Source organism: Numida meleagris, chromosome 5 (genome assembly GCF_002078875.1).
Source record: "Numida meleagris isolate 19003 breed g44 Domestic line chromosome 5, NumMel1.0, whole genome shotgun sequence".
NCBI classification, from domain to species: Eukaryota; Metazoa; Chordata; class Aves; order Galliformes; family Numididae; genus Numida; species Numida meleagris.
The window spans coordinates 19,610,133-19,635,552 of NC_034413.1; the positions used below are offsets into that span (position 1 = coordinate 19,610,133).

General features: G+C 38.6%; 1 protein-coding gene across 5 annotated transcripts in view; it reads right to left on the reverse strand.

Moving 5' to 3' along the window:
- Positions 1–25,248, reverse strand: part of PPP3CB (protein phosphatase 3 catalytic subunit beta) — a 51,273-nt gene extending 26,025 nt beyond the window's left edge. For all 5 annotated transcript variants that reach the window (XR_002439876.1, XM_021400364.1, XM_021400362.1 and 2 more), the window contains exons 1-5: positions 25,096–25,248; positions 12,054–12,254; positions 9,828–9,952; positions 6,670–6,781; positions 5,087–5,232 (exon numbers count right to left, since the gene is read on the reverse strand). Coding sequence is in view for 4 of the 5 variants with exons in the window: in XM_021400364.1 (XP_021256039.1) it covers positions 5,087–5,232; positions 6,670–6,781; positions 9,828–9,952; positions 12,054–12,254; positions 25,096–25,165 (654 nt within the window). In the remaining variant the exon portion in view is untranslated. The remainder of the gene's footprint in view (positions 1–5,086; positions 5,233–6,669; positions 6,782–9,827; positions 9,953–12,053; positions 12,255–25,095) is intronic.

Sequence of the window (25,420 nt, forward strand, 5' to 3'; positions counted from 1 at the left end):
GGTGTTAAAAAAGAAATGGGTATCATATTTTTAAAGGACCATAAGACATTTCAATCTAATTAATTTCTAGGTACTGAGAAGTCAGGGCTTCTGCACTGAAGTGTACCACACCTCCACACAGATGAGAAAATTGAGGAGTAGCAAAACCTTGGGGGTAGATTAAGGTACAGCAAATTAAAACTATTATACCTCTGAAGCAAAAGACCTTCACAAAAGTTTTATATACTTGAAGACACAGACATCAATTTTAATTATCCTGTCCTAATTTTCCTGCGAACTATTGTATAGTAATACTCTAAAAAACGCATGAAGGTCAGTGAAGTGCAGCAGTCAGATATTACTAAAGAAAAGGAAATTTCAGCATACCACGAGAAGGAAGTTAGGGATTATAAAGAGATTCCTAGAAGCACCCCATATATTTCAAGGCTCTTTACCAATCAAGCCTTAGTGCCACTGAGAACACAATAAAAGAATGATCATCTGCTGTAAATCAGGAGAAAAAAAATATCTCTGCCTCTCTTCTTTAAGAGACAGTTTAATTTTTTCCAGACATTTCCATATCAATCACTAGGCTTAGAGTGAAGATTCACAGAATACTGTTTCAGCAGAAGCCTTGGCAGTGTAAATCAACAAAGCAGCACCTCTAAATTGATGGTCATGTGTCTAAAAGAGACACTCTACCAACACAACCATAACATTGGTGTGAATGAACTTCAGAGGACAAAAGTTAGATTATTACAAGTTTCACAAACTTGCAGTTTCTCAGAAATAAGAAGCACTTGCAGCAGTCTTGATGGTTAGGGTTTACTGTCACAGCTACTATGATATCTGTCCTCTACCAGAAATGAGTATGCCACAAAAATAATTATTTTGTTCTTGTAGTTAAATCACATCCCTGAAAGTCAGAAATACAGACAGAAGAGTTCATTCAGAAAAAAACTGCGTCTACATAGAATTTTTCTTTATTTCTGGGTAACACCTATACTGCTTAAAGCTGTGATTTCCCTTCATATGCTGGACGATGATGCCTACTAAATTGCAGAGGAGAACTGTCTCCTTAATAAGAACTTCTGCTAATAAACCAGAAGGCTTGCAATAGCATACAACTGTCTCCATGTTTACAGAAGTTGCCTCACACATCACATTTGTATCACAAGTGTATGGTATTTTCCTAGATATAAAAAGAGCATTTCACATCACCAACTCAATTTAAATACATGTATAATATCAATGTATGCCAAGCTCTAATGCAGCTACTGAAGCCACTGCCAACCCATGAATATTGACTTTTCCAAAAGTTACCAGGTGATTCTGTAAAAAATAAAAAAAGGCCCCAAGAACATTTCTAATAACACTGTCTTACATTTATAAATGTGGTTCTCATCAGAAGCAATATACAACACAGATTTTCACATGTGTATATAAACACACAAGCTTATAACTCATCCTAATGTAGCCTTGAGCGTTATAAAAGCAAATGCAAAGGCCAACATAACAGAATTACTTTTTAATTAAATTCACTTGACACTTTGAAACCTGATTAGCTCTAAGACTGAGACTGAAAGAAAAATAAATTGCAATCCCTTATAACAGTTTTTCCAGACTGTTTCCCCCTTATGCTACTTTCCAGAAAGCTCTGACCGTGTCTCTTTTCATCTGTAACGCAATAAGAGCTAAGGCCTCATCAGAATGGCACGATTTACTTGCCATTCCTTCTCATTTTGCTCTCTCTAAACAACGCATACAGATGTCTGCACGTTAAGATTGCCTTGAAAATGCAAACCACCTCAATATATTTTCCCATTTCTACCACAGAACTTGTAAATACGCTTCCTATCTACGTCTACCATTTTATTCTCCTCTCTCAGTACTCTCATTGACTGTGTAATATTTCTAAGTGAAATATACTGACATTCCAGCCTCCAGAATGGTTCAATTCAGTACAAAAACAACAACAAAAAACAATGAATTTAAAAGTGAGGTACAGCTGGACAGCAGCCTCTAATTCTGAGGAGAGGGAGAAGTAAAAATGAAGAATGGAGAACAAGTATCAGAGACAATCCTAAGAAACACAATGCACGACAAAAGAAGATACAAAAACAAAGGGGGCTATCAGCATTTACAAATATTAGTACAAAGGGACATACTTTTTCCATCTCTCTGACATTTTGATCTTTTTTGAAATAGGTTCCCACATACCTTGTTCTATATGTATACAAACTATTTTTTTTCTCTCATCCTCACCTATAATCCCAAAGTTTTCTTATAAGCAACTATTTCTATTTTATGCTGCTATCAGCTATTCTTCAGCTGTCACTGATCAGAACAGGAACGGTTACGATTTCCAAACACATCAAGCAAAATACAAAGGATACATTCATACCTCTCGCTGAAGGAAGAAAGAGGGAAAAGAGAAAAACACCGATCCACAATTACAAGTTTTTGTAACACTCAGATTCTGTTTTCTGTTTCAGCTTTTGAAACTTCCCATGGGGTAACAAAACCCTCTACTGCTACAGCAGCATTGTTATTGTACATGCTAAGTAGTAATAACAGACGAGATGCCCAGCTGCACCGATAAAGCGATTAAGATCACCTACAACTAATTAAACAGTTCCTATGAAAATAACTGAAGCACCAACCTATGTTTGTTATTTCAGCTTCAAAAATTGTACTTCATGACCTGTTCAAGTCTACAAAAAGGCGGTTATCAACTGCTGGAAACTTCCATTCAACAATCTGAAACCTGATTCCAAACTTAGATGCTTCTGAATCCTTTCAGAAGAAGTTTATAAATATTTCCACATGTTCTGAAAATACTGCAATGATTTCAATTTTTAACTTTCACAACTGGCTAATGGGAGCACTTTTTCCTTAAGATCTGAAACTCAATTTGTACGTAAAATCTTCTAGGAGGCTCATGAAATTGTTCATAATTATTTTTAATACTTGTTTCACTATTTTAATCTAAGTTCATCATGAAAATAAAACTTAATCTTTCAGTTGCCAAAAAACTAAATCAATTCTATACCAAGTGTGGCAATTAGATTTCCTGCTAGAGAATACTTTCAGAGTTTCAACTCCATATTTTCTTTAATTATAGCCTCCATTTCTTGCACCAAAATTCCTTTTATGAAGTACTATGGATTCTTATCAACAGGACAAACCATTACAAGTAACAGAATGTTGTGTATAGTAATCTGAAAACACATTCCAAAGGGTTCTGCTTTTACACAGTTTGGAAACCCACTCTAGTGACCACAATGCAATGAAACAGTCTCTTTTTTATCTGTATTTTCACAAACTGCAAAATATATTAAAAATAGAATTTCCTTTTTTCCTTATAATTACATTATAAAAGAAATTCCAATAGAAGGAAAAAAATCATCTTACATAAATGCATCAGTTATACCAAAGCCATTGTACTGGAGATCTTGCTCTAAATATCTAAAAACTGTAGAATATCCACAAATGCTCTAACACTAACGTCACTACTACACAAAAAACCAATAAATTATTGTTTTCTCTTTTTTGCATCTTTAATGAAGAAGGTACAATTTTCTTATCTCTCTTAGTTTAGAGAAAAAGTACAGGAATGACTACTGAGCCAGGACAGATGCTATCGCCTTCAATGACCAAGTAGTACTAGCGTATTTTGGCAAAGGCTCTCAACAATACAACTGATAAAGATTTAAAAGCAGTTAGGCCTTTATAGAAGGAACATGCAACTTAAGTTACATAAGATTCACTTGTCCAAAAAGCCTTTCATAAGAAAGAAAAAAAATATATGTTTTTGATCTCTTCAGAAGCTTCAGCTTTCAGTGGAACTAATTTGGTATAACCATTTCCTCCAAGGATTTCAGATACTAGAAAAGACATGACTAGACATACACGAGGGATTTTGGAAAACCACACAAAATGCACTCAAGCAGCTGATTCAGTGTAAGGGAACACTCTTTCCTTCCATCCCTCACCTCCACTCCCTTGACCCTCCCCCCACTGAGACAAAACACTAGCAGGAATGACCTAGGGAAGGCACTGATCCTGCTCAATTAGTTATTCCTAGTCTTCAAACAACTGGTTATCTTTTTTTTTTTTTAATTTCCCATTGAACAACTCAAACATTGAAAATAAGACCTAGCAATAAAACAACACCCATGTCAGGCTGTATGCCAGTTTTACAAAACCTGAATAATCAGGACGCTTCCTTCCAAGAAGAGGTACATTCTGTAGTCAAGATGTCAGCTGAATTAACTGAAATAAGTAAAAGGGAGTATGCAAGAAGGAAAGCAATTGTGTTTGAAACTCTCAGATACAATCTTGTATCCGACCTGACAGCAGCACTCTATGCAAGCTGATGCAAATTTATTACAAAAAGACATCTTATGTCATCACAACCGTCTTCTCTTTAAATTGCACAATATTAACTACTCAGTGTTTCAGTTGTTCAGTTCTGAAAACTTTTCATTTTTCTCACTGATACAGTCAGCACTTTTCCCACAGTGGGAAGCATTCTACAGCCGTTAAGCAAATGACTACCAAATCTGTCATTTTAAATAGCAACCCAACTTTCTAGTAAACATGGTTTCATACTTTTCCAAAAAAACAGAAAAAAATCCACACGTTCAAGAGAGTAAAAAAAAAAAAACAAAAACATTTTAAAAAGAAATATAAGAATAACTGAAATACGAAATCTGATTTACAAAACACTTTCAAGACTACAATTAACTTCTATTCCTGAAAGCCATTCAGTTCTTACCTAGTAAAAAACAAAAGTTCTATTTAGATTGGATACGAAGTTCTCATTTGCATTACACGTCTTAGGAAATTCTGTGGAGTTTTTGAGGTGTTTCTGTGTGTTTTTAACAGTCCCAGCTGTCCCCACTGAGATGTATAATGAAAAATGAGCTAAATGGGCTAAGCAGGATCATACATAAAAACCCTTGGTCTCAACTTCAGATTCTGACTTACACTTCCAAAATGGACAAGAACAGAAAATGAACTGGCAACTCCACAAACGTGAATTTGTTTATCATCGCATAAATACCTGTACTTCCACTTATTTTCAAATACACAAAATACTCACTCTCCTAATGTCATCTAGTGTATTAATTTCTGGTGAAAGTCCACCATGAACACAAAGAAACTGTTGATTTAGGAGAGCAGCAAGAGGGAGGCAATCAAAAGCTTCCATACAAGCATCATAGACTCTTTCAGAGTATTTTATTTTACCTGCAGGAAAGAAAATACAAATTGTTAAGAATTCCGTGTTCCACAGAGAATGTAATCTAGGGGATCATAAATGTAAGAGTGAATCTGAGAAATTAAATACTAAAAAAAAAAAATACTAAAACAAATATTGTTGAGCTTGAATGAATGTTTCCAAACACTATGACAGTAAGTACATTTTAAAGAAATTCTCTTCCAGAACTCACAACTTTTTTCATTTCTTCTGTTTTTTTTTCTTTTAAGTGTGGAGAAACTATTTTTATTTAAAATAAATAAAATCACAGAACTATGAGAACTGCTCCAAAAGTAATGCCTTCTATTTTATTATGTTGACATTGGAGACGGATGTTTTGAGGGCAGTAGAGGGTGAACCTCCCTGCCAATATTCTGTTACATTTCATTGTGACGTGACAGATGGCAGCAGACGTGCAGTTTGACAAAGAGATGTCGAACATGGAAGTGTTTATGATGCAAAGGTGTGTAACTGAATTCCTCCCTGTGGAAAAAATGGCACCCACTGACACTCATCGACGCTTGCAGAATGTTTACGGAAGCCAAACAGTGGATGTGAGCACAGTGAGGTGGTGGGTGGTGCATTTCAGCAGTGGTGACAGTGGGTCACCTCCACTGGTGCAGATGTTTACAAATGCAGCATGCAGGTCTTGTTCATCACTGGCAAAAATACAAAGCTAACGGTGAATGAATTTGCTGAAAAACAGCATTTTGTACCTGAGAATTTGCTCTATCAAACAATGTTACTGAGCTCTTTGTATCTATTGTAGTTTCCATGGAAATAAATAGGAGGCATCACTTTCAGAGTGACCAACATATTTTGTGTTATACAATTATATAGCATACTTTAAAAAGCATTGAGAAGTTTGTGACTTCTCATTTACATTGAAATGCTAAGAACTGACTATACATCATATCACATAACTTCTACCTTCATTGAAGAGAGTTTTTTCAGAGCAAATGTTCCATTTATCAATGGCTCAGTACTAATACTGACTTCCAAAAGCGGTAGCAGCCTATGACACCAAAAGAGTTATCTTAGTTATATAGTTAAAATCAATTTCCAAATGGAAATTACTCAGCAGCAGGGTATTTTCTTGCTAGCTTCCCAACTCTGGACAGCAGCTTACTTCACACTACTGACTATAGCCAAGAAACCAGAATAACTTTCTTCTCTCCAGAATTTCAAAAACAGGATTGATGCATCAAAGTTTACTCCACAATATATCTTTACAAACAACAACAAGTCCTCTACGTACCTGCACTCTACTGCCACACTTAACAGCAAGTGGTTTTACAGAAGTTAGCTGGGTTTCCAAAAGTTTGCAGGACTTTCATTATACTAACAAACATCTCTCAAGCAAAATGAGAGACTGGAAATCATTAGGTTTGAAGTAAACTAATGTGATGTTCTTAGATAGTACTTACATTCTTGTTTAAAGGTAAAATACTCTGTTAGGTGTCTGCATTCATGGTTGCCTCTCAAAAGAAATAACGTGCTTGGATAGAGAATTTTCAGGACCCATAAATACAGCACACACTGTTGGAAAACAAAGATATTCAATAAATTACACTTTAAAACCTGTTACTAGTCAGAGAATTTGAGTAAGAATGCCAACAGCTTCAAATATAAGTACAGCTCAACGTGCCATTAAAAAAATACAACACTACTTCTCCTGACCCAGTACATCAGTTCTGAACCAGAATTATGCAACTTGTTCAGTTTCATCTAGACAATGCATGTCTCTGTGCATAAAATCTGTTTTCATATGAAGGAAAGCAGACATACGTTAGTGGAAATAATAAAGTCCACAAAAATCTGCTTAATTTAAAGACATCTCTATTGTTTTAGGGTGTTTTTAAACTAAGAATGGACAAAATTTATTGTCCCGTCCCTGTCCCCCCCAAAATGGGAAAGCTGCATGTTTATTCAGTGTTGAAGCAGTAAATTCAAGGTAATATAGTAAATTTCCATATATAATCATTATTGCAACATCACTAGCAAAGAGAGTTGGTATGGAGCTGCAGAATATGCAGTTTTTGATACGCAGAGCCTGTTACCATCCAGCACTCCTGAATACCCAAAGTGTATTTCTTAATTTTCACATTTTTAACTGAGCACAGAAAAAGTTAAATCCCAGTAGCTCTGGCCCACCTTGAACTCATCTGCAAGTTACGACTATTTTTTTTCCAATCAGTACAGGAACCCTGAAGCTATCATTCTTCAAAGTTATTTTGCATAGTACAGTAAGTACACGAAGGAAGAGAGAAAATAAAGGAAACATATATTGAGGAAAACATCAAGGACTTCTATTGAGAAGTTCAGCTAAACTAATTATTGATTTTTTTTTAATCTAAGTAATAATATACAAATTAATCATTTTTCTACATTCTTGTAACTGCAAAATACTTTCAGGTCTTGCAAAGTCCCCAGACTCTTTAAAACTACTTCCCAGCAGAGCATATTCAGCTTGCGACACAACTGCTTATCATCAGATGAATATGTGAATTAATTTGGCAAATTCTATAACTGTGAAATGCTTTAGTTAATTCGGTTTGTATGAAAAATTTATGGACATTGGCAATCTTAAAGATTTGCAATAGACAAGTGTAAAAGCAGTGCCTTTCTTTCAATAAACAAGTAATATACTTAGCAAAATTTCTGAGTTTAAGCATGGTATCTATTAAGTTCAAAAAGAACATTTTTTGTACTGATCCTGTACCAGTGTATTTATTTTTTATTACTACCTACAAACTAGTGTCACAGTTTTCTATGTCTTATTACTTTCAATATAGAAAAGAAGAACTTGCGTATACTTATGGGAAGAACTCCATCCTGATTCCAGTAGTCTGCTTTATACAAATATAGTATAGCACGTAGTGAATTTTCCCATCAGAAGTGATTGCATTCGTTTAATTGAAAATGGTTTACTACTGAAGTATCAATGCAATTAAAAAAGTTTTAGGATAGACGGATTAAAGAATTTATTTGAGAAAAATCAATTTTCACTCCTTGTGCTTTTGAAGATTTCACCTTCACTGTGCTACGAAAAGACAATTTTACCAAAATTATGTTACATTTCCAGTCACTAAGAGAAACTTTAAAGTAACCATATATGAACACTCCAAATTCCACCCAGAGGTTAAGTCACATTTCCTAAATGCTAAGGATTAGCAAACAAAAATTTATCTAGATTTTTTTTTATTTATTTTTTAAATAAAATGTTGGAAGTAAAGTGCTGAATTCATTATTTTAACATACTACTTTTTCCTTTCTCAACAGGACACAAAGCATAGGCCCACCTCCATGTACTTACAGTGTTTCAACTTCATTCAGATAATCTGCCACATATTTTACTGCTGTTCCAATACCCACTTCGAGCAAAGAAGACACAGATTATCCCAACGAAGAGAAACATATTAAAAATCCTGGAGTGGTTTTCAAGAGTGTATTTAGCATGTCTTCACACATTCTACAACTCTATTTAGCATTTCAAATATTATATTAAAAATTACATTATAATAATGTAAAAGAAAAAAAAATGAACCTGTTCTAATCAAAATATTCAAGCAAGGTTCACACGGTTTTCTTAAGTGTAATGGTTGAAAAGTTGTTTTGTTGCTACAGTTCATTATTGCTATGTAAAAGTCCTTGAAAAGAACAATTAACTTATTTGTAATCACCAAGAACAGGCCACGAAGACCACATGAATACACAGCACATGAATGCTGGAATTTTTCCTTATAAATGACTTCCAAGGCAATCATTCTTGCTGTATCTCCTGTTTGTCTACAGTCCCTGAAAACCCCAAAATGCACGTCCTTCACTGTCTATATACATGCCCACACATAGATTATTAGAACAGAGTAATTTTAATACAAAGCCTTATACATCAAGCATTGAAAAATACTATTTCAAATGGTATGCTGCTCTATTAGATTTGGTATCTATGAGGGATGCCAAGCTGGCTCAAGAACAGTAGTTAACTGAAAAATTATACATATGGAACTAATTGATATGAATATGTGTATATCTCTGATGTGTAACACATTTCATAAACGTGCTGAAAATTTAAAAATTATTTGAATTCAAAATACCTGAAAAATTAATGGTAGATATACACATCATCTGTAACTGCTTTCAGAATTTTAGTATAGAAAAATATCAATAATTATTAAATAACATTATATAAATAAAAGGAGTCTATTTTGTACATATAAACATTTTAACACATTGATAGAAGGACCTCTCAGTCAAAACTCACCTGTTCTCCAAAAACTTATAAATGCACCTTAACGCATATTTCCAGAGAAGCAACATTATATACAATAAAGCTACAGAATTCAACTTTCATAAAGCCTAAATGCAGAAAGAGGAGGAAAAATGAGTAAGTCTGGCAATTCCAGCAGGACAGTCCAAATCGCTGGTCAATATCCTCTTCTAAGTAGGCCTTTGTAATAGGAGAAAGCACAGCAAGGAAGAACACATTCACACGTTAAAGCAGACCTGAAATGTCATTTGAAAATCTCCATGAAAGTGTGCTTATAGAAAAATTCAGGACAAACAGATTAATATATTCAGTTACCTCTATACTAAAATAACCTCTGTCTACATAGTCACCGAGGAAGAGGTATCTTGTGTTAGCAGGTGATCCTCCCACTTCAAACAGCTTCATTAGATCAAAGAACTGGCCATGAATATCACCACACACTGCAAGCAAAAATTTTGTTCAAATTAATTTTAAAAAATCTAACAGAAACGTTACTAAGTTCTAGTTAAGCAAACAGCCACAAAGTACTTCTAATAAAGAGAAAGGACATGCATAAAAGAGAACTAACAGAAGTTTCTGAAGCTACATGCTCTGCTGTTCATTAAGACTCTGTTCTCGCTACATGTGGCAACACTGGTAACAATCAGATTTGCATCTGGCAGACTGTGGAATAATTTTCAAAAGCAGTTAATACACAGAGTATCAAGGTCTTGAAAGCTGTCAGCAGCTCTTTACTGTCTCCCCCAGCCCCTTATGTATCTTTGCAGATCTGCCTTGGTATGCATTTTGAAAAGGTATTATGATGCCGCTTTGCAACAATTTGCTGTTTCCACGTGGGGCTGAGAAAAGCAGGGAGAGTATGCCTTTGTTTCTAAGTCTGACTATCACACCTTTCAGCATCAACATATCTTCTCTTCTGCTTTTCTCCTTCAAATAACCATGTTCGTTACTTCAACAGTGGATTATTTTGTGGTTTTAGAATATGAAACAGTACAAGATCAGTGGTCAGCAATCTAAGGCAGAAGTGCCGAAGATAGCAGATGAGAAGACTCTGAAGAGCACACAGCAAAGCCAGGTCATCTTGCAATTAAAAAAGAAAGCAAAAACAAAAACCAAACAACCCATGGAAGAGACAACTGCTCCTAACTCCTCATTCCCACAGGAATTTCCAGTGCAATGGAAGTCAGGAGCTGCTTTCTTGTTACTGCAGGAAGGTGTTGCTGATAGCACTTGAGAGCCTATGCCTTCCATCGATACAAAACATCACTGATCAGCTGACCAGCAGTCTCTTCTGGCTTCTTAGTGCGCATCAGGAAATTTGGGGGGAAAATAAGTCCTTCTAATTTTGGAAAGAAATATCAGATATGGCACTTGACAGATTGTTATTCCCTTGGAGTAAAACAATTGTCACAAAGACCTACAAAACATTAGATCAAATAAAATGCATCGTCTTGTACGTCACATTTCTGAAGATTTCTACTCAAATACTGTAAGAAGGTTCCCTCTTTTTCAGCTTCCAATACACCGGTAACACAGGGCGACTACCCAAACAAAGAGAAAAATAAAAATTCTAAATGTATGGACAGCATTCATTTTGAGCTTGATCTAGAACTTAAAAATACTCTAAGTTCATTCAGTTAGTTGTTTCCACCAGGTGAATAGTTTAATTTTCTTTAAAATGTCAGCAATAATGATATACTACTTAAATGTTTTCATTTGCCAGACGTTAACAAATCAAAGCAAGCTGATGCCCTAAAATAAGCTTTTGAAAACACTTATTTTACAAAGGTCCATTTTGAAGTAAGCATTCAAATTAAAGGCCACCTGATTTGAACACAAAAAAATCAAACCTACATTCATTATTTTAAATCACAGATACACAGTATAAAATATTTTCTATGAAACTGGATTTTTTGTAAATAAAATTCATTAAGGACACTAATTCCATCTTTGTCCAGGTCAGCTACAAACAGAACTAGTCCAAGTACAAAAATACCCCTAAAACCACTGCAGATCAGTTCTGTAACACAGTGGATTAGTCCTGTTGCATTAAAGACAGCAAAACAATCTTACGCCTTCCAGTACTACTACCCTCATAAGAACACTGTTTTGCACTCAGTCATCAGTCTCACCTACAGAGGAACTATAAGGTGTATTTTTCACTCAGAAATCTAGGTCACAATATTTGCTTCAAACAACAGCAATTAGCTTCTCTTCACATAGGTAAATTTCAGAATAATTCTGAGTTCACTTATCTGTTCCAGGGAAACGTCATTTAACTACTTTCTCTTTTGTCATTATAATCCTGTTTACTCTATTTTTTTCCCCAACAGGTTCAATACCTCAGTTTTATACAGTAATGAGCAACGTCTTTTTTCAGGCCATCTGAGTACTGCTAAGCAAATGCAACTGTGAGATATTACTCAAAAAGATTACAGGAAATTTTATTCTAGTGATTTTTTAAGAGAAACTACACTAGTGAAAAAAAAATCTGAATATTTTTAAAATTTAAATATTAGTGAAATAATCTAGAAATATTACCTGTAATTGGAGCTTCAACTTCTATCATAGTTTTTTCCCTCCGTAATATTGCAGCACCCTCATTGATGATTCTAAGTGCAATTTCTTCATCCACTCGACCTTCCTTTATCAAGTGGTTCTTCAAAATGTCAACCCTGGGTTTTCCATCTGTGTCAAACACTTCTTCAGATGTCAAACGATGCGTTGGTGGGAAAGGGACAGCTAAAATTTAGAAGAAGAAACGCTAGTCGCAATAATGCTATTCTAAATATATATTCCAACAAGAAGGAACAGAACTGGATCTATCATGGAACAGCTGTTATCCAAAGTAGCAAATTTGTCTTCCAGTCAACAAACTCAAGAACACCATTAAAAACAGGATAGAATAGTGCTTTCTGCATATGTATTAAAATAATTAACACCTATAAATGTGCATAGAAACTATAAAATTACTGAAAGGCACAGCAAACTATACAACATTTGGAAGAGTTAAAACTGCCTTTGCAAAGGGACATGGTATTTCTCAAATATACTGGCATTCTCTGAAGGAGTGAAAGTATTAGGGATGCAGGAAATCCATTTAATATCCACTCAGACTTGCAAAAGGCACTTTAAAACATGTCCATCATCAAGGACTCTTCAAAACAAACAAAAAAAAACAAAGGTAGCAACAAAAGGATACAAAACTGTTTAAAGGATTATAAGAAAAAGGAGGTGATAGCACGTGGAAAGGAAGGTCAACAGATCACCCCCCTAGGATCTGTGCTATTTAACATATTCACAAATTACACTGAAAAGAAGGTCACTCATAGAGGGGTGCCGTTTTCAAAGTGACAAGTATTCTGGACAGTGAAGAACTGTGCAGGTTATGATGAGCTACAGAAGAAATACTGAATGGCTAAGCTAGAAAACACGACATGAAATATTAATAAATGTGAATTAATGAAGGAAATCAATTCTAACTTTACATATAAAAATCACAGATTATAAACTTACTACTACTATTTGAAACAAGGTCTTCCCTACTGTTCTAGAAAAATACCCAGTTAAGAATTACTAGCAAAGAAATAGAATACTAAATAAGATACAATTAACTATGCCACTGATAAATCTAGTAGGCATTCTGGTTCACCCATCTTATAAAGGGGAAATAATAATAAAAAAAAATTAGAGAACAACAAAAATAAAAAAGTTCCAATAACAAAGGTAAGCTAGAATTCTTCAGCCTAAAATTATGAAAATGAAGGGGGACTGTAGCAAAGATCTATGGCAGCATTAATGGAAAAGGTGAAACAAATCTCTTAGCCTCCATACGGCAGAAAGGCAGCAGGATGGACTCCACTGAAGTTCTGTCAGCCTTCTGATTAAGCAGCAGAACAACTTCTTTCTCTCAGAAAAAAATCTGTAATTCTGGAAACCTATAGCACAGTCACCATGAATACATAGAATACCCTTCTTGGAACCTGTTTTCCTTATTCTCCTGTTGCACTGTCTCTAAAAGATGCAACTACGAATTGAGGCTGTCCATATACTTGACACAACTTTAGGAATGTCTGTAAGTATCTGAAGTCTGGATTCTGGTTTGCGGATCAAAAAAAGATCCTATGTGATCCAGATCTCAAAGAAGTAGAGCACGTGAGTGGTCTGAATTGGGAACCAAACCAGGCTTGGCAGACGCCAAGACTGTGCTTTGACGGCAGCTTACATAGGAGTGTAGAATATCCTCAGCTGGAAGGGACCCATAGGGATCAGTGAGTCCAACTCCTGGCTCCACACATCACCACCCAAAATCCAAACCCTACGTCTCAGAGCATTGTCCTGAACTCTGGCACTCGGGGCCGTGCCCACTGTCGTCTGGGGCAGAACCGTTTCCTAACTCCCACCTGCCCCTCCCCTGACACAGCTCCATGCCGTTCCCTCGGGCCTTGTCACTGTCAGAGAGAGCAGAGCTCAGCGCTGCCCCTCTGCTCCCTGTGAGGAGCTGCAGCCGCCATGATGGCTCCCCTCAGCTCCTCTGCTCTGGGCTGAGCCAACCCAGGGACCTCAGCTGCTCCTCACACACCCTGCCCTCCTTCACCATTTTCATAGCCATCCTTTGGATGCTCTCTAATAGCTTTATGTCCTCCTCTTGTAGCAGCACCCAGACCCGCACGCAGTGCTGGAGGTGAGGCCAGAGCAGAGCGGGACACCCCCTCACCTCGCCCAGTGGCAGTGCTGGGCCCGATGCACCCCGGGGTGTGGGGCCCTATGGCAGCCAGGGCACACTGCTGGCTCACATTCAGCTTGTCCAACAGTGGCAGATCATTACTGCACACATGAAACCTGCATGGGGATCACGAGACAAGAGAATATATCAAAATTCCCACTGAGTAGTGCACCTACATATCATCCTGCTTGTGCGGGATTACAGCCAATAAAACTAACCTGAAAGACATACAATATATATATCTGCATATATGCATTCGAAGAATGAAACAAAAGGAGCAACATTGTTCAATTTCCCTCCATTAAAATATTATTTCAAATACGATTTTTAAAAAATGGGAGGAAACATATCTACTTAATGTTCCTAAGTAGAAAGAAGCTGAAAATCTTGCTTTGATGTTACCCAGCATAGAACGAGTTTGGCATTTTGGTTCTGGACATAAAACATTTTACTAAGTAAATAGCATGGCTTTCCTTCCAGTCCCCTCTAGTAGTCAGGTTTCACTTGGAAGTGTTAAAATGCCACGTAACCCCAATCCTAATAAACTTATTGTATTTAAGAAATCAAAAGACAACCACTTCTGTTCCATGTACAACAATTATTTACAAACCTAAATCTGTGTCCAAACAGAGAAACCCATCATTCCAACAATACAAATTTAATTCACTTCTAGAAGCATCTTATCATGACCACATCACTCCAGCTCTAGCATTCACTGTTTTTTGAGCTCAACTTTTCAACCTTCGTATTCTCTTAATGTTATTTTTGCTTTATTTGGTAATTCATGTTAATCCATAAATAACTTTCTAGACAATCCCCTCCCCTTTTTACACACTATTTGTGCCACAAGGAACAAATCAGCTCCACATAACATAAACTTCAGATTAATGAAATATTATCTAATAAAGTGGGTCTGTTTCTTTTCTTGAAATATTTTGCCAGATACGGTTTTGATGACTGGATTTTGGCATAAGTGCTGTGGTACTAACAAGAATCAGTTGCTGCATTGAACCATCTAGAATTAATAAGCGATACTTTTGAAGGTTCAGATGGAGAAACCAAGGAGCAAAAAAACAGGAGAAATGAACTTGACAAAGGTCACAAGGCACAGATGCTAAGCCCAATGGAGAACCTATGCTTCTGAATCTAGGTCCATGTCAAATGTAGTTGGTGCAAGCACACAAACATACACGCTGTGAATATCCACGACCGAATGCACACAGAGCGAGCTGGTAGGTGAGAAAGTCAGTTACTAAACAGGGAAGTCACGTCTGTTTGCAGGTGTCAAGTTCATGTAAGCTTACAAAAGCAGGCAGTTCCTCTGAGGAGACGGGACCACGAATGCCTTCAGTAATGTCAAGTTTAGCTCATCCTTTTATGAGATATTAGACAATTCACAAGGTAGATTTCTCCTTCTCTAACTGCTGCAAAAGCATGAGAGATCATGCCTTCACAGAACCACAGTCAGTCAACACCAAGACGCAGTTCTGCAGAAACTGTGCTTTTTTAGCCCTAGAATTACTCCTGGAAGATGACCCACTCAGGTGAAAGACAAGCCTTTTTTGTTTCCAGAGATTTTCTGAATAGATGCAGTGCATGGCAGAGAACTGGAAGTTGAGGTGACCAGTTGAGGTGATCTTCACTCTGGCACAAACCATTACTGATGTACTGTGACTGCCAGTGGCCTCACAATTTAGAAAGATGGTGCTGACTTCTTCCTTGTGACTGTTTGGAATACTTCATAGGTTCTAAGCATGTGGCAGGGAGAATTTTGTTCTCTTAACGAAGTTTCAAGTAATATTTTTTTAGACTGAGTTCTTGAAAAAAAATATATGTTCTATTCAACCAACTACTGATTTGAGTTTATCTAGAAAGCTGCATGTTCTGTGAGGCTATAAAGACCTCTTCTGTCTGACCTTCTGTCCAATGTCTGGGAAGAACTGTGCTAAATTAATAAATACATTGACAGAAATTATACTTCAAATGAAAAACTGCATATCCGGGGTTATCTCTAACGTCCCCAAATCATGAATGTTAGTATCAGAAGCCTCAAAATTAGTTCCTTGGAGTTTAACAAAAATCTTTTTTTCACAATATACATATTGCCCAAGAGAAGGAAGAATAAAACATGGCTAAAGATTTAATCTGCATCACCCACATGGAATAAACCAGCAACACTTTTTATAAAAACTGTTTCCTTCCAACTCAGACTTTTTGTCTCAACAATAGTTAACACCATATTAGAGCTTATACCTTTAAAAAAGGATTAAAATAACATTTTAGTAGGTTAAGGATGACCATTTTTGAAGCATGCAGACCACTTCTGCAAACTAATGGGTTTAATTAATCCTTTGATGAAGTAGTAATAGAATATTATAGCCTAAGGAAAAAGAATTGCACCACGATGTATTTCGACAGAAATACAATCTGTGTTTCAAAGTCTTTGCGCAGAACCTGTGCTCTTGGAACTGTAGCGGAATGGTAATTAACAGGAATTACCCAAAGGAAATAACATGGTGTTGGTCATTAAAGGATTCCCTTCTTCCACTCCCTGAAAGCTAAGCAACAGATAAGCACTGAGATGAATCACTAAAACAGTACATGTTGCAGTACAAAATAACAGACTACATCCCATTAGTAAAAGTAGAGATCTTAGTAACAAAGATAACACATTATGATTTACAACAACACACAGGATTTTCTAACTCAAACTGTTGCTTACTAGTAAAATGTAATCAATTTCACTTTTAAAATATGTATGGCTGGTACAATTTTAAATGTATTGATTCAAAACTTTAAATACTAAAGCCAGGGGAAAAAAAAAACAGTAACTTGGTTTTTGTCAGCAAAAGGTGATGATGTTTTCTATCATTAGCGTGCACTTGCAAAGAAGAAAAAAAAATGGATCTTTTTATTGTAGTGCTACTTAAAACAGATATCAAATGAGAAAAACCCAAACAAACAAACAAAAAACCCCACTTCTAAACCTAATTCTATAAACGGATTTTTACGCATCTCTAGGTTCACTCACTTACACCTTACAAAAAAACACGCTATAGAGATCCAAAAGTCATCATCAATCTGAATGGATAAATTTGCAGCATATTGTGAAGAGGTTCAGAAGCAGAAAAACCACATTAGCGTGGCACTTTACCCAATGCAATAATCCCTGCTGCGAGGTGCAGTATGGCAACTAACACAAACATGCTACTTCCAGACCCAAAGCAGATCTCACATTGCCTAGTAACTGACTACAACAGTAGCTGCTAATAAAATCTAACATGTAGATGCTGTAAATTTAAACCACACTGGTATATATGCCCATTTTACTAACTGTGGTTAAACCTGGCTTGTATCAGAGGCACTCTGTTGGAAAAGGTTCACGAAACAAGATGAGATCAAAGCCCCTAGACAAATGGTAGGAAAAAGTAGAAGGCATCAACCGCACAATGAACTCTATTTCCACAAGCAAGTGTGGAACTGCTCCTAAGACCTTCAGAATCCTAAATAATTCTTTTTTTTTTGTCTGACTTTGAAAGAAAATGAGCCCTTTTTCCTCTATAATCAGGACCCCATGCCATGTTCTATAAACTGGGCTTTGGCTGTAAAAGCATGCCCAACACCCCTGTTTTCATTTTCTGCATTAAAAGTGTTTTTGATTTCACAAATGAAGCCTCAGTTCACATTACCAAGGTTACTAAACACAGACATTGCATTTGTGTCAGATCTCCCAATTTAAAACAGGGAAATAATGTGATGCATTGGTTGCAGGTATACGTGAAACACACATTGTGACTCCACAAACTGATAAAATGTCAGAATGGTTTCAGTTGGATGGGACCTTGAAGACCATCTAGTTCCAACCCCCTGCCATAGGCAGGGCTGCCCCCCACCAGCTCAGGCTGCCCAGGGCCGCATCCAGTCTGGCTTTGAGGACCTTTGAGGTAGGGCACCCACAGCTTCTCTGGGCAGCCCGTGCCAGCGCCTCAAGGCCTTCTGAGTAAACTTCTTCCTACCATCTAACCTAAATCTCCCCTCCTTTAGTTTAAAACTGTTCCCCCTCCTCCTATCACTACCAGACCATGTGAAAAATCCATCTCTGTCTTGTTTATAAGCACCCTTCAAATACCGAAATGTTGCAGCAAGGCCTTCTCCAAGCTGAACAAGCCCAAGTCTCTCAGCATCTCTTCACAGCAGAGGCCCTTCAGCCCTCTGATCATCTTCATGGCCCTCCTCTGCACTCACTGCAACAGCTCTACATCCTTCATGTGCTGGGGGTTGCAGGCCCAGACTCAGTACTCCAGGTGGGGCCTCACAAGGGCAGAACAGAGTGGGTCAGTCATCTCCCCTGCCCTGCTGGCCACCCATTCTTTGATGCAGTCCAGGATACTGTTGGTCTTCTAGGCTGCAAGCACACACCGCAGCTCATAAATGAATACAACTCGTAAGTGAATACAAGTATGGTGTCCTGTGAAGAAAGGCCAGCATTATTCACTTTGCCAGCACTGTCATCTGTTTTTGTTGTTTCGTTGTGTTTTGTGGGCTTTTGGAGGTTTAGGTTTTACAAATGCATTGCTAACTATGAACCAGCATTCAGAAAAATAACAAAGCCTAATTCCTAGCTTATCGTCTGGTCTGTCCCTGGAGTTTTTACCTCTCTCTGCCAAGATCTATAAAGAACCAAGAAGAATAGCACCCGTGACTACTACTACAAGGACAGAATACATCCAATTGTCCTTTTTCACTTGGTAGGATGTAACTCAAAGAAGAAATAGCACGAAGACATCACAGACGGTTGGCCTATGGACTTGCAATCTTGACAGTATTAGTAAAACACTAATACACGACAGCATCTACTTGAATCAGAAAGCTAGAATCAACAGCTGTCAAAAGATACAAGTTACCCTACTCATCCCAAACAATACAGTACATATTCAGCAAAGTCAGTTCCTTGTGAATTATAGCATTACTCTGAAATGCCACAAAAATTATCCCTTTATTCAAGTTTCTTTAAAGGCACGTCTCTTGCTATGGTGTCAAGCATTCTGAAAGCAAAGACAGGTGACCTTGTCAACCTTGAAACTTTGCTAAAGCACTGCAGGCACTATTTATTTTATCTCTTGCAGTCTTAAAAGTTTCATACAATTATAAATCTCAGATGAAACCACTGTTATGCCTAACATGTCATGTTGCATTCACTTTTTACGCTGCGTAATTTTTCTATTAATTTGGATAATGCTTTTGAAAATTTCTCTCAGAAATAAAGATTACTTGTCTGAAAATCACTAGCAGGAGGACCGTCCTTAAAAATGACCACACTGTGTTATGCTAGAAGATTATTTAGTGCTTAAACGTGCCTCTGCCACTGATGGATTCACAGGACTTTCCCTCACCGTGCTTCATGTTCCAAACAGGGTGGTTTAAGGATTTCCTCTAGAGAAGTAAGTTTCATCCACACCATCGCATTTACAATCACTGACAGAACTACTCTTCAGTGCTTTGCTCAATCTCTCAATAGATATTTTTTGCCTTTACTGCATCTAATTGCTATGAATTCCACAACTTAAATTATACGTTATATGAAAAACAATTTCATCTTTCCTTCACACTCAATTCAGGAAAACGTTGTTCAGTACTGCTTTCCTCCTTTTTACTGGGAAACAGAAATTGCAGTTGTTTCCTACAAACCTTTTCCAGTAAGAACCATTTGCGATGTAAGTACTACCTAACAATCCCCCTCACTTACCCACCCCTTCACCATATCACAGATTTATAATTTTCTGTTCTACCTTGCACAAAATGCACTCCGTGCTGCTGAACGTATCTCTAGATAAAGAAGAAAACCAGGATGGGGGACCAAAAATTACATGCTGCCGTTCCAGATGAACATCCAACACAAGACGTATGAAATGGATGCTGCTGCTTTCTCTTTCTCTTTGTCCTAAATTCATCTTCTAACAAACCCTAAATTCCCATCAGCCTGTTCAACTGAAACCAAACTAGTATTTTCAGAATACCACCCCTACAGGCCCTAACGTTTATTTCCAGAGCTCACCACTCACCACAGCAAAGGTTCTTCCTTCCCTGTAGTCTCTACTACTCAGCCTTTATCACAGCCGCGTCTCCTGCAGCTTTGCTCACTCACTCAGACTAACAGAAGCCTTCTGAAACACCTCTGCAGGTTTACTATCATAAATAAGCGTTAATACTTTGCTATTCGCTCCATTTTCTAAATAATTTAAGAATATATTTAAAGAGCACTGAAGACACATGTTAAGCTCCTTCAAGTACAGAATTTTATTACTATTAATGCATTTTCTCTCCTAACTAATTTTGATCCAAAAGATGACATTTCCTCTTTTGCTTACTTTAAAGACTCTGATGAGGGAACATGATCAATGGCTTTGCCTGGATCAATCACATTACTGGCTCCTCCAAAAAAATGCTAAAAATTTCTCTGGATTTCCTTCTATGAAAACTGGACCAACTCCTCTTTAATACCATATTTCTCCAGGGACTGAGTCAGTCTACTCTTTCACAAGTGCTGTGAGTCTGCTTAAATTAAACCCACTGATCTACAGCTCTTCAGTTCAATCTGGAGCTTGGTAAAAATGCTGCTGTGCTCCACTTCTCAGACTCAGAAGATGAGCTATGCCACAGGCTATGGAAAATAGATCAGCAATTCTGCACCCAAAAACCCCAAAGAAAAAGAAAAAACAATTCCATTAGTGCCACTAGAAAAATATCTTCTGGTCCGAGGATATACACTTTTTAAAATTCATACTGTTGGTATGTTCTGAAACCATCTGCATTTCTGTGAGACTTCTTCAGTCCCATTCAGAAAAAAAAAAAAATTACTCCTGGGAAAGAGTTCTTAAGCTTTTACATCACAAACTCAGATGAAAGTCGTTGCCAGATTTCTGCTCTGGCCTTCCCATCCCAAGCCTCACCTGCCAGCTGGCCCTACTGAAAACTAAGGCAGGCATGGGTTTTTTTGTTTGCTGCTTGTTGTTTCTGTTTACAGTTCATGTATTCTCACCACTCCCTCAAAAAATGAGAAAGAACGCACAGAGCTATTCAAACATTAACTCATCAGAATTCCATTCCATTCCATTTTCTCTCCCAAATCGTAACTATGATTTTTTTTTTTCCCAAAGCATTAATATTCTCTTTAATAGCCTCCTTCTTTTCTGAATCAGTTTGGAATCAGGCTAGCCAGCAGCATAAAGGCATTCTAAGGGCCTAACTGTAATTTTAAAACAGTAGTCATGCTGCTTGTATGCCATTTATCCTTTTATCTGCGTGTTTGTTTTGTTTCTTTTTAATTTAAATCAGACTCCATATTTTGAAGTCAAAGATTACAACAGTTTCTTTTTCTCCTACGTGGACGTCATTGCCAAAAAATAGCTATTAGTATCTTAATTTAGGATCCTGCTCAAGGCTAAACCATGAGCTACTTCTCTTTGTGACTTACGGAGTAGCTGAGTTGCTTCAATAAGCTATCACTTAATAGCTAAATACAACCATCTACCTATCACACTTTATCATGGAAAAAATAAAGTAAAATCAGAAGAACCACACATAGCCATGAAATACAAACAGCAGTTTGAATGCTATCTTCCACAAGACAGCACAATGCTAAGTGTTCTTCAGAAACAAAGAGGGCACCTCAGAAAGCAGCGAATCAAGAAGACAGGTACCTTTTCTCATCTCTGTCATACGCAGCAGCAGAAGCCTGGCCACCAGACAGCCTGGGGAAACCAAATGCCACAAGTGGCATCCACGCATTTCTATTCCGCAACTAACTATTCATTTATAGGAAAAACTGCAAGTACAAATTACTTAGACACAACTTAACTAAGAAATGAAAAAAAAAAAAAGAGCTTTTTAATATACTATAATACAAGAAGCCACTGATTTATAATTTTATTTGGAAAGCGCGCAAGGCCAATGCAGCCAAATGGCACACACCGTGCATTTAAGGTGTGACTGTGTTATGTGTATGTCCAATGTGAACATTCTACCTGATAACGTTTCAGGTATTTTTTAGACGTAGGCACCCCTGATGAGTAGATATATATACAGGTCAAAATATAAAGGAGGCCATATTCTAATTATTGCCCTACCTTTATTAATCCGTAAATTATTTGCATTTAATTAATAATTCAATTATTACATTATCATATCATCAGTAACTAATGATTTTTTCTTGAGCAGGTATCTCTTTGCCACTTCTGCCAACACATATTAACAACAACAGATTTAATTTCTTATGGCCTCTTATTTTTGATAAGTTCTGTTACTTTTCCCCTTCTCCAGGAACAGAGAAAGAAAAAGCTGAAATAAGAGCAACAGATAAAGCAATGTAAATACCAGCAAGCAGTAAGTCCTGAATTCATGTCTCTTCCCTAGAAGACATCCTGTATGGAGAGCATGAAGACTCAAATACAGACCATTCTCTACTGCACAGACACCTCAGGTAGCGTTACTGTATTTTTCTTCCAAGTTCTGTGGCTGTTCTCAGAGAACTGAGATGTTATAAATGAAATGCCTCAGCAATGAGAGGCAGAAAACCTGGGTGCCCTGGGAACAGAGCCAACAGCATCCAAAAAATCAGAACTTCCAACCAATAGTGATTTTGAATTTTTGGTGAAAAGTGTTTCCCTTTAGAAGATTCCCAAAAATGTATTCCAGTAAATACATTCGTTAATAACTATCACTGACAGACTTGATACTTTGCGGAAAAGCTCTAAGTTCTACAATGATTCTTAAGCATTCAAGAATGAAAAAGTATAGGACATTATTTAACCATTCAACAGCTTCACCAGCACACCCGGTCCACGCATTTTCATCAAAATTAATAAATATTTTGTGTCCCCTGGTATGCAGTGCTGCCTTGACAAAAGCAGAGGGCCCACCTATTTTAAACGGGTATCACCATCCCTGTAATCTGTTCATTGTGCCATAGGTAAGAGTATGGGGCGCACTCCCTGTATGTGAGAGGTAGCACGTCTATTTGTGAACAGAGATGTCACATTTTAACATGCTTTCAACAAATGTATTTCTGTTGCACAGATACTCCCGCTTTGCCCTGACACAACCTGCAATCCTGCATTGCTGGGGTTGCTGTCGAAATATTTCAAGCTGCACTGCACCTCATTGGGGTAGCGGGTGCTGGAGCAATCTGTCCTTCATGTTAAGAACACAGCTCAGCACAGCTGCCCAGCTCCCTCCAGAACCCCACAGTTCAGCATGGCAGGTACAGACCAGGCACGCTGGCAGAAAGAAGAGAAAAATGCCACTGTATGAACGCTAAACAGGCTGTGATTCCACCAGATCAAGCTATCAAGGCCTGGCTACCTTTACAACATTTCTGTATCCCACTCAACAGGGTTCAGAGAAACACTGGCCTCAGGCTGCGATCCTGCTACAATGAAGCAAGCACTAACTACCTTTTTTAGCAACCATATTCATAGGCAGCACCTAATAAGCTGAGTTATAAAGTCTTTAGAAATCAGCAGGCTCTTCCACGTTGTCTGAAGAACTTATATTTGTTACAACGGATTGAGTAGAGGTATAAGACCTCAGCAAACCTAAACGCTGCTATAACGGTTTCGCACCAACAGCCCTAATTAACACAAGTCCCTAATTTGCCAGTTCTATCATTTCCTACTTTTACTTTCAGAATTTGTTCAGACAAATCAACAGGTTAAGCAATGCCCAATGGGTAGCAATTCACTGTGAGCAAAGATTTCCAGCACACTGGGAAACGTGCTGATTTCCAAAATACTATAGGCTTCCAAGGCTTTAATTAGGACCTGCTGAAGAAAAAAGCATCCTCTTGGTTTCCCAAGAGCAACCGTTAAGCTAAATGAACAGGAGCTCTCCTCTGAGATCAGTTGGATTGCGTGTTCTTAGGAACGTCAGCCTTGCAACCAGACTGCTTTGTACACAGCCACAGATTACCAGCTGGCCAGGTCTGCTGCCACAAAGCCACACAGCACCACCTCAGACCTCCGGGTGCTACCTGTCATCCAAGCAAACAAAGAGCTAAAATGCTTTCAAGTATTGCTGATAGCACCACCCAAACAGAGAGGTTAAATCTAACAAATACAGTGCTTTAGTTGCAAAGGGTTATTCTCCTTGAAAAGCTTAAGGTGACACGCCCGGTGAGCTGCGTTTCACAGCACTGTGGTCACTGGATAGCCTCAGCGTCACACAGAGCTATCTGCTTGGAAATGTTTTACTTTTTCCTCCAAGCAGCATAACGTTTGGCTTTTAGAGACTTCCAGTAAAACCCTGACACCCACGAAGAAACGGATCAAGGTGAGTTTGCCCATCAGAACCGACCGCCAATGGCAGGAGGCTGCGGCTCCTCTTCCTCCTGCACTGACAGCCCGTAACGACCCCGGCACCGCTGCGCAGACAGCAGAGAACCCCGCAGAGCACGAAGGGCCCGACCCCTCGGGCGGGAAGGCCCCGCGGGACGGTGACGGGCCCGGCCGGCCGCACGCGGGGCCGCGGCACAGGCCTCGGGCTACATGAGGCCGTCCGCCCGGCTCAGCCCCACGCAGGGCCGGCCACGCAGCAGCCGCCCGAGCCGAGCAGCGCCTTCCCCCGGCGGTGCCCAGCGCAGCATCTCCCCGCAGAACAAAGCCGGCCCCGTTTTTCCTCACCCCGCGCCCCCGCCGCCCACCTGCGGGCGGCCCTCGCCCCGGGCCACCTGTCCCCGCGCCCACCGCGGCCTCCCGCCGGGGGTCCGGCCCGCCACCCCCGCGCCCCGCCGCGCGGGCAGCCATGTTCTCGGCGCTCCGCCGGGCCCGGCCCTCGGCCGGCGCGGGGTCGCGGGTCGCTCACCCTTGACGGCGCGCTCGCTGGTGGCGTGGGGCGGCAGCAGCAGCACCTTACTCCCCTCCTTGGCGGACATCGCTGAGCGCTGCCGTGCTCCGGCGGCGGCTGCTGGGCGCGGCGGCGCCTTCGTCCGCCTCCTCTGCCCGCGGGCTGGCGGGAGAGGGGACTGCCTTCAGACCTCCCTGCACACCCCGAGGAGCTGCAGTGAGAGCTCGTGGTCTGGGGAATTAGTTAGCTTTGTACCTTTTGATAAGGGGACATTTCTGTGTGCTGAATAAAAGCAAAAAAACTGAATCAAACAGGGGATTAATTTTTTTTTTTTTTTTTTAAA